Below are 9,619 nucleotides of genomic sequence, written 5' to 3'. Positions count from 1 at the left end.
TTCCTCGGGTTCAGCTGGAGCTTCCCAGGCTTCAGTTTGTGCCCGTTGCCCCTTGTCCTGTCTCTGGGCACCACTGGAAAGAGTCTGGCCCCATCCTCCTGACACCCACCCTGCAGATATTTAGAGGTATTTTGAAGGTCCCCTCTCAGCCTTCTCTTCTCCAGGCTGAACAAGCCCAGCTCCCTCAGCCTCTCCTCATAGGAGAGATGCTCCAGTCCCCTCCTCATCCTCGCAGCCCTGCGCTGGACTCTCTCCAGTAGCTCCTCATCTTTCTTGAACTGGGGAGCCCAGCACTGGATGCAGTACTGCAGATGGGGCCTCACTAGAGAGTTTTAGCAGAGCTGAAACTGATACCACTGAGAAGTATTTGCAGCTGATCGTTGGTAAGCTGTTTGGTTTGGGAGAGTTTTAAGCTTTTCATCCTCTTCTCTTTTCTTACAGCAGGAAACGACTGATTGCCATGGGTTCAAATATTTTCCTCTGATTTGCCGCTCACTGGGCCGAAGTGAGGAAATGGCTACGGAAGCCAAGTACAGCATCGTTCGCGAAGTGGGCCGGGGGAGCTACGGGGTGGTCTACGAGGCCGTCGTTAATCGAACTAGAAGCAAAGTAGCCGTCAAAAGGATGCACTGTAACGTGCCCGAAAACGTAGAGCTGGCTCTGCAAGAGTTCTGGGCCCTGCAGAGCATCCAGAGGCAACACGAGAACGTGATCCAGTTGGAGGAGTGTATCCTGCAGTACGGCCAAGTCTTCCAGCCAATTAGCCACCGTTACAGGAAATCAGACAGCCATTTGCTGCTGATTGAGACCTGCCTGAAAGGCCGGAGGTGCATGGATCCCAAATCGGCCTGCTTTCTGTGGTTCGTGATGGAGTTTTGCGACGGGGGCAACATGAACGAGTACCTGCTGTCTCGCAGCCCGGACGCTCAGCTGAACAACAGCTTCATGCGGCAGCTCAGCAGCGCCGTGGCTTTCCTGCACAGAAACCAGATAGTGCACAGAGACCTGAAAGCTGACAACATTTTGATTTCTCATCGGTGTGGAAGTCCCATCGTAAAGGTAAGGGAAGAAAACTTTGCGCTAACAAGCACGTGATCTATGTGCTTATGCCTCACGTGCTTGGGAAAGGGCTTTTGGTTAGGTCTTGCGATACTTGTAATAAATGTGCTCGGAACATCTGGTATCAGTTGTGGGCTTTTCTTTTTAGGAGTCTTGGAAGGAAGTAGAGGTGACGGTGATGTGTTTCTGTAACGTCCTCCATCCGCTGCTTATCCCGTTGAGAGGAGCGGTTCAGGGCTGTCTTAACTCCTGCACCCTAGAGAATCAGAGAGATCACCATCAAAGAGGAAGCAATGTTTTCTGGGCCCTTAAACCCGAAGAACACCTTCTTTTCTGGAGATGGTTTCTCCTTCTCTGGAGATAGTCAAACCCCACCTGGACGCAGTGCTGTGCAGCCTGCTCTGGGTGACCCTGCTTCGGCAGGGGGTTGGGCTGGGGGATCCCCAGAGGGCCCTTCCAACCCCGACCATTCTGTGATTCTGTGAACACGCTGTCCCGTTACAACAGCTAGCGCTTCCAGTATTGCTGCCTGGAGCACATATTGATGTTGAGGGGAGGTGGGGAATGTCTTCGTGCTCCGTGTTGGTGCCCTGACGGAGATAAAGACTGGCGAGCTGCCTTTCTTGTAGCATCAGACCGAAAGTCTGTTCCAGCTCTCTATGAAAAGCTGGGAGCTGGCTCGCTCCTGAACTTCCAATCCCGAGAGTTCACAGAATCCCAGCATGGCAGGGGCTGGCAGGGACCTCTGTGGGTCACCCAGCCCAACCCCCTGCCCAAGCAGGGTCACCCAGAGCAGGGGGCACAGCACCACGGCCAGGCGGGGCTGGAATATCTCCAGAGAAGGAGACTCCACAGCCCCTCTGGGCAGCCTGGGCCAGGGCTCCATCACCCTCAGAGGGAAGAAGTTCTTCCTCATGTTCAGCTGGAACTTCCCAGGCTTCAGTTTGTGCCCGTTGCCCCTTGTCCTGTCGCTGGGCACCACTGCAAAGAGTCTGGCCCCGTCCTCCTGACCCCCACCCTGCAGATATTTAGAGGCATTTCTAAGGTCCCCTCTCAGCCTTCTCCAGGCTGAACAAGCCCAGCTCCCTCAGCCTTTCCTCATAGGAGAGATGCTCCAGTCCCCTCCTCATCCTCATAGCCCTGTGCTGGACTCTCTCCAGTAGCTCCTCATCTTTCTTGAACTGGGGAGCCCAGCACTGGACACAGCACTGCAGATGGGGCCTCCCCAGGGCAGAGTAGAGGGGGAGGAGAACCTCCCTCAACCTGCTGGCCACACTCTTCCCATAGTTAGGAAAGAAAGTAACAGGTCGGTGCCTTGCAGATAATTAATTTCTTGACCGTTCAGATCAATAATGGTATTTGTACTTCGACCTGTAGAGTTGTCAAGGGATGCTTAAATCAATGTCATCTTAATTGCTATGGATAATAATGGTAATGTGAGAGATTCAGTGCGAACAGTAAGAGCTCCTTCTACCACAGATGTTGTTCAAGGTATGTTTATGCCCAATTAGACGTAACCAGAGTGAACTTCACCGAAAGATAACGATCAGATACTTTTGCGCGTCTCAGGAAGGGGAGCGAGCGACAGGAAAGGAGCTGGGGACCGGACAGCCAAGAGGAAATCCTCGGCTCTTTGTTTCACCAGGGTTGCCACCCGACGAGCACCAGTGCCGTGCTGAGGTGGATTTCAGAGTGGAATTCACTGAGCTGCTGCTTGCAAACAAGCTGGTAAACTTGGTGTTTGTGAAGAACTGATCTTGCTTTTCTTCTTGTTCATTGCAGGTAGCGGATTTTGGCCTCAGCAAGGTGTGTCAGGGGAAAGGGAACGTGAACCAGCATCGCTTCTCCTCTGCCTGTGGGTCGAACTTCTACATGGCTCCAGAAGTGTGGGAAGGTCACTACACTGCGAAGGCTGACATCTTTGCCCTGGGGATCATTTTCTGGGCGATGGTCGAGAGGATCACCTTCCGCGACGGGGACACCGAGAAGGAATTGCTCGGTGAGGGTCAGATCAGTGCTGTCCTCTTGTCGGTGGACGTTCTGGATCTGTAGGGATCCTCCGAGAGACGTTTCTTCCAGGCATAGTTACAAATGATGTGGCTTTTTCCAGGAGCCTGCAAGCGCTTTGCAACCCAAAGTTGGGGTTTTTTGGGTGTTTTGGGGTTTTGTTTTTGAGAGAACTGCAAAGCAATCACTGCTCCTTCAGCATGCGTTGCTCCTGATTTGGTTGCTTGTCATGCAGGGTTCCCAGGTCTTGAAGAGATACCACGAAGGCAGAGGGAATGCTCTTTATATTTACAGATCATTTTGCCTGGAAGATCCTTGCTTCTGCCAGAAATACTCTGTGGGTTTTAAAGGTTAAGAGAGAGCGCTTCTGGCTTCTCTGCTGTCAGACCTTCCATGCCCTAAAGACTGCTCTTGAAAAATGGGTTTGTCCCTTATTGTCATGACAGAATTGTAAGAGAAAAAAACCTCGTAGCTGTTGGCGAGGCGTCTGCCTTAGAGCTACACTCTTCACCGTGGGTTTGGTATCTGTATGCTCCCGTTTGCCCAGAAATGCTTCCAGTGCTCTTTAAACCAACACCTTTCTCGAACTGGGCTCCTGGGTTCGCTTGTGTCCTTGACTTGGCATAACCAAGGGACGGGATCGCTCGGAGCGCTGGAAGGATATTCCGAGGAGCCAAATAATAAACCGGGGGAGGATGTTTCGATCAGCTTCGCTGCCATCTGGCTGAGTTTCCTCACGGTTTCGAGGTGCCAGATCTCACAGGGATGACTCGACCGATGGCCCACTCTCCCCCTCTCTCCCCGCCTCCTCCTTCCTCCAAATCCCCCACATACGTGCACGCTTGAAATGCTTTGTACTAACTGATTTCAGAGAAGTAGATTGCAGTGGAAAATCCATCTCGAGAGGAGACAATGCCAGTTGTGCACATTAGCATAATAATTGAAGACATCTACCCAGGCTCTGAGATCATACTATACCTGTCTGTCTGTCTTTTCAATGTTTAAAATCTTAGAAGGAATTTCTGCGGAGGAACTCTGAGAAGCTATTGTGCTACCCCTTTAATTTCTCTTTTTTTTCTTCATCATCAAGTAGGCTCAGTTCTAATTCTACTATTTATTTCTTTTGAAAACGCCAAACATTGATAAATGTTTTAGCTCCTGCCTACAGAAACAAGCAATGTGGCTGCAGCTGAGACCAAAGCCTGAACAGATTTCATTAGAATAGCTGCCCGCCAACTTGCGATAAGGAGTTTGCAAGGCCAACCTTTTCCATACACAGACAGGTCACTGCCTTTGAAACATTTCTTCTTTGCTTGGCGCAGGGGTGGAACAGCTTGAGTGAGCAAAGCTGTTTTTACTGTCTGTTTTGGAAGCCAGTTAATCATTTTCAACAACCGGTGAAATTATTTAGATTACCAGGAGCAAATTTACATTTCCCTTCCTTAATCTTGCCGAGGAGAAGTTGGCTAACGGTAAATAGCATACGCTGTCATTTTAATTGAAAATTGTTTGGCTAACTGAGCAAATAAATTTTGTGTTTAACTCCTTCGAGTCGCCTCGGCCAAGCACAGTCTCCTTCATTCCCCCCCCTCCATTCTAGGGCTTCCGAGGCTGCTGGTGGGGTGAAAGGGAGTAAAATGGAGGGAGTTGATTTCGGCAGCCCGCCTTCTCTGCAGACGGTCCCTGTGGCTGCTCGGCGAGCAAGCCGTGCCGCAGCTCGCTCCCTCTGTTCCACGCACGGTTACGCACACAGCCTTGCGCAACGCCTTGGTTACTCTTTGAGAGTAAAAGCCTCCTCTGATAACAAAAACTTTTCAATATTTGACTTGGCAGTCGCCTCTTAATAAGTGATCTTTCTGGTCATCTTTCCGATGTTTTGTTTCCCAGGCTGTCTCTCCGTACTTGCGCACGACAGCGTTCTGTGTCGACTTCCCTCTACCTGTATAACCTGACTCCTCCTAATCTGTCTTCAGGCACTTACATCTGCCAAGGGAAGGAGCTCATTCCCCTCGGAGAAGCGCTGCTGGAGAACCCCAACATGAAACTACAGATTCCCCTGAAGAACAAGAAGTCCATGCCAGACGATCTCTGCAAGCTCCTGCACGACATGCTGGCTTTTAACCCAAAGGAGAGATTGGATGCCTTCCAGCTGGAAGTCCGAATCAGGCAAATCTCCTACGGCAAAAAGCGTCAGCGCTCCGTCTCGTAGAGACGAAGGACGTTCAGGTTAGTGTCTCTGCCAGGCTGCTCCCTCTTTAGTCTGAGCTCGCAGGGGATTTTCTGGTATTGACCTCCGGGCCGAAGCCCTCTAATTCAGACGTGACCCCTAGCAGTTCTTGAAAATTCAGTGACAGACAGATGTGGTCAAACTAGAAGAGGAAAAGGCTTCGATAAACGTTTGGGAAAAGGAATTTGGCTGAAGGACATCTGACAAAGAAACTTTTGCTTCCTTGGTGGTGTTTGTTCAGGGAATTGGCTGTGCTGTCTGTATTCGGGCCAGCCCGTCCTTTACCCAAAACCTCATCTGTTTCCACAAACAGGGGCAGATTGCTGCCATCTCTCCAGCGTTCACCCGTGCTTGTTTGTTGCCTTTACAATACACTCGCTAACTAAACAGAAGCTGAAGTGGCCCCAGTTACTGTATATTTGTAGGTGTCTTAAATATGGTATGCAGGTATGGCAGGAACTGTCAGATTAAAGACAGGTTTATTTTTTTGGTAATTAAAGCACTGTTAATGCTCTGAGTGTTTCAGAGCTGGGTGCACCAGGTGATAGGGGAGCTTCCTGTCCCAAACTGCTTAACGGGTAAAAAAATTGGTCCTAATCCTTGTGAGTTCTTGATGGCCTCTTTAGCATCTGCCTTGACGGAGGTTTGAATGCTCAGCACAAAGTTCCAGATGCTCTGTCAGATTCCGTGTGTTCCAGCAGAGCGATGAAAATACGGAAGGGACTTCCCTGGCTTTTGAAGTCCTGTCTTCTGCTGTCTTGGGTTTCGTATTCTAGAACTTCTTTGACAAATGCATTAGAGAACTAAAGGGGTTTGTGTCTGATACTGAGCACCTGGCTGTCGTGATAGCTAAAGACGTTGTCCTTCACAACGCAGATGCGTTTCTGATCAGTTTAATACCCTTGATCTTGTGACGGACTTGTCCTTCACCTTAAAACGCTCTTCTCCTTCCCAGGTGTTTGCCCATCCTGAGCTGTTTTATAGGGAACAACTAACTTCAGCAGCATTTCTTCCCGTCGGGGGCCGGTCGGTTGCTTCCATCGAGCTTGGCTCCTCCACCTCCCCCATATACAAGTAATTACACTTCCTCTCGACGAGTCTCTTCAGGTCCTTGTAAAGCACCAGTGTTTGCCATCTAGTCTGGAAATACTCCTCCTGATGTGTTCCAGGTTCGCGTCTCCCTCCTTTCGTATCTATATCACTTCATTCTCTCCTAATTACTTCGTATCCTAAAGCCCTTTTTGACTGGAGTTGCTTCAAACCAGTATCATTCTGGGTTACAGCAGTCACTTTTGTTCACAGATGCGTGACCTTGTGTTTTCTATTGCCAAGTTTCATCCCCTGTCAGTCAGAAGAAGCGGTGAATGACCCCGAATATTTCCTCGTCCTTTTTTATAACCGGAATACCTCCAGGTTCATGTCATCAGCACGCTTCTAATTGTGCCAAGGCTGTTAGTGAAAACATTAATTAAACAAGTCAGTTGCCAGTGCCAATCTTGATAAAGCTCTGCTCTAGCCTCTTCATTTCCAAATTATCCTTTTCAGTTCTCCCTTGGGACAGGTTAACTGCCTTACATCTTCCTTTTTGCTAATCCCAGTCTTCTCCTGTCTATCGAATCCTTTCTGGTGCGGTACTGCATCGCGTGCTTCGCTGAAATCTCAGTGGACGAGGGCAATGCTTCTTTTTACCTAGAAAAATCAGTTTTATCGCTGAAAGCCGCTCGGTGAGCATGGTAGGATCTGGGGTTCGGGGGGCTCCCACCTGAACCAGGCGGCCCGGCGCACTGTAACAGCAGCAGTGCCACTAGCTGGCAGGCCAGCCCCGAAGTGGTTGGTTAGCCTGCGACAGAGGAATCTGCGAGGAGAAAAAGGGGACTCTAGCAGCGCAGCGTCAGGCTCGCTGCTGTCGACTTCCCTTTTTCATGGTGAAACCATAATGGTAAAGAGACTTGCAGATAGGTTCAGAAGAAAAAAAAGCCAGCACAGCCAGGAAAACCCCGCCTGTCTCAGTCCTCTTCGTTTATTTTATGTTCCCGTTCAGCAGGGAGCTAGCTGAACACCGGCCACACTCGCTTTCGGCAGCAATGACTTGTGGTGAAGCGCTCCACGCCGCGAGGCGCCGGTCTCACGGTGTCGCAAACGCTGTCGGCCACTGCGTTCGTGCAGACTGGAATGAAACCCAGCTCGCCTTTCTGAAACGGGGTTCTCTTAAACGCCGGGTGCTTCAGTCCCGAAAACAGACCCATCTCCTGGCCGACTTCCCTCCCCTCAAATCGGGAGTAGCGCAGAGCTGAGGAGGGTTTCTCACAGCGCTGAATCCGCGGTGCTTCAGGAGAAATTGCCTCCTCCCTCGAAGTGTTGAAGGCCAGGTTGGATGGAGCTCTGAGCACCCTGGGCTGGTGGAAGATGTCCCTGCTGATGGCAGGGGATTGGAACCAGATGATCTTTAAGGTCCCTTCCAACCCAAACCATTCTATGATTCTACGAAATTCTCCCACAGCGAGTTCGAATCAAACAGGAGATGCTTTTTTTTTTCTTTTTTCTCCATAATGCTTTGTTGTCATAGGGCAACGAACTCCGCAGTGCAGGGCAGCCGAGCCGCACATCTGCTCAGAACAGCGTGAAAAACACCGAAACGAGTTTTCTTTCATCAATGTAAAGCCGAGGATATGGGTACAACCTGTGATTCGGGGCGTTCGTCCAGTTAAACTTTGCTCAGAACTGGGATTTTTACTGAGGGAAGCCCGCTGGCGTACCGGCCCTGAGCGTACGGATGGTGTGGATGTCCCCGAGGCAGAACAGCGGGCCAGGGGAACTTCGGTACAGGCCAGTGCTCTCGCCAAGAAGTGTTTTATTCTGCAGCTTTGGTGTGTTTCCTTTGCAGGTGTCACGTCCTTCTGCGATCCGGAGGCCTTGGAGGCGGCGAACAACTCTGCCTTCCTTCGGAACGAGCGGATCGATCGGAGGACCGTTGCCAGCTTCCGGTTTTCCCGAACGGTTATATTTAAATGGACAATAACTTTATTTATTTGTACAGTAATTTTAAGAGGAGAACTAGACAAAATTTACTTTTATGCAAACCTCTGCTGTTTTTGTATTTCTGCTCTTTCACAGCGAGTAGCGTAGGTGAGAACTTGGCTGCGGTGACCCCGGCTGCCTGCCCGTACCCGGCGCAGTCGCGGTGGAGTTTCTGAACTCTCTCTTTTTAAAGCAACCCTCGCGCATCCTTTCATTGCCGTCCTGTCGCTGCCCTTTCGAAGGACGGCAAAGAAACGGGGTGGAAGCCGTCTGGAGACGGGCTTCTCCGCCCCGCTGCATGTCGGCTGCCTTTCCAGCCCTGGCTTCTCGCTGATAATGCCACGTTGCTTGTCCTTGGCACAGATGTTGTCTTTAGGAGGTTTAATTGGAGCTTTTCTTGTGTGTGTGTGTAGTTTCGTGTCGCGTGGCCACGTAACCGAGTGATGTCTGCTGAACGAGCTGGCAGAGTGCTCAGTGTCTACGCTGAAAAGTTTGAGCAGAAACAAAAAATGTATTTTCTTCGCAGAATATTCTTGCTTAGGTTAACGAAAATGCCTTCTTAAAATAAATACAAAGAATGTTAAAGATGCCAACTCTTGATTAGAACGTATGCGTCACTAACACTTAAAGCAGTTTAAGGCATCACGCTTCCTGCTGTGTTAGCGGCTTGCGCCAGCTGTTCCTACGAGGGAAATGAAAGGGACTGAACCGGAATCTTGGCAGGTAAATGGGGAGTCCAATTTGCGCCCTGGTTGGAAAACATTTTAACGCGTCTGTAAACTACCTGTAAACTGCTTTTCTTCAGGAGCTCCTGGAAAAGGTTCCTCCTGCGCTCGTCGGTCGCGCGGAGGTGAAACAGCGTCCTTCAGGGATGGCTTCCTTTTGTGGGAAAGGAATAAACTGCCGAGAGACAGATAACTCGGCGAGCCCCTCCGCACGGAGGAGGGAAGTAAGTGTGTTTCTGTCAGAGACAGATTCTGTGTTTCTTCTCCCTCTCCTCTGCTAGGATTGTGGCTGCGGCACAGACGCCGCTGCGTGACAAGCAGCGTGTCGCGGGCGGAACTCCTGGAGAGGATCTTCCTCCCTGCCATGGCTTTATCCAGAGGCTCCGCTCGCCTTCCGTGGGGAAGCGGGACATCTTCTCCCTGGCTCCTCCAGGCTGCAAAATACATTTGCCCTGCGCAAATGAGCGTTAATTGACCTCTGTCTCCATTACAGATAAATAAATGGGCCGCCCAAGTGGTGCCTGAAAAGACCCGTTGTGGGAACAGCTCAAAAAATAGGTGAATTCAAATCATTAAATTAAAC

The 9,619-nt window shown here is 50.4% G+C and overlaps 1 protein-coding gene across 1 annotated transcript; it reads left to right on the top strand.

The window, feature by feature from the left end:
- The first annotated feature begins 513 nt into the window (after positions 1-513).
- Positions 514-8,896, top strand: LOC104329675 (serine/threonine-protein kinase PDIK1L). Its single transcript, XM_009934820.2, has 4 exons — positions 514-1,059; positions 2,842-3,058; positions 5,040-5,292; positions 8,178-8,896. Exons 1-3 carry the CDS (start codon positions 514-516, stop codon positions 5,273-5,275), a joined length of 999 nt encoding a protein of 332 aa, XP_009933122.1. The 3' UTR covers positions 5,276-5,292; positions 8,178-8,896.
- The last annotated feature ends 723 nt before the right edge of the window (positions 8,897-9,619 follow it).

The sequence above is a fragment of the Opisthocomus hoazin genome, chromosome 2 (assembly GCF_030867145.1).
Source record: "Opisthocomus hoazin isolate bOpiHoa1 chromosome 2, bOpiHoa1.hap1, whole genome shotgun sequence".
NCBI classification, from domain to species: domain Eukaryota; kingdom Metazoa; phylum Chordata; class Aves; order Opisthocomiformes; family Opisthocomidae; genus Opisthocomus; species Opisthocomus hoazin.
The sequence above is the reverse complement of the archived record's forward strand: the minus strand, read 5'-3'. Positions and strand labels throughout refer to the sequence as shown.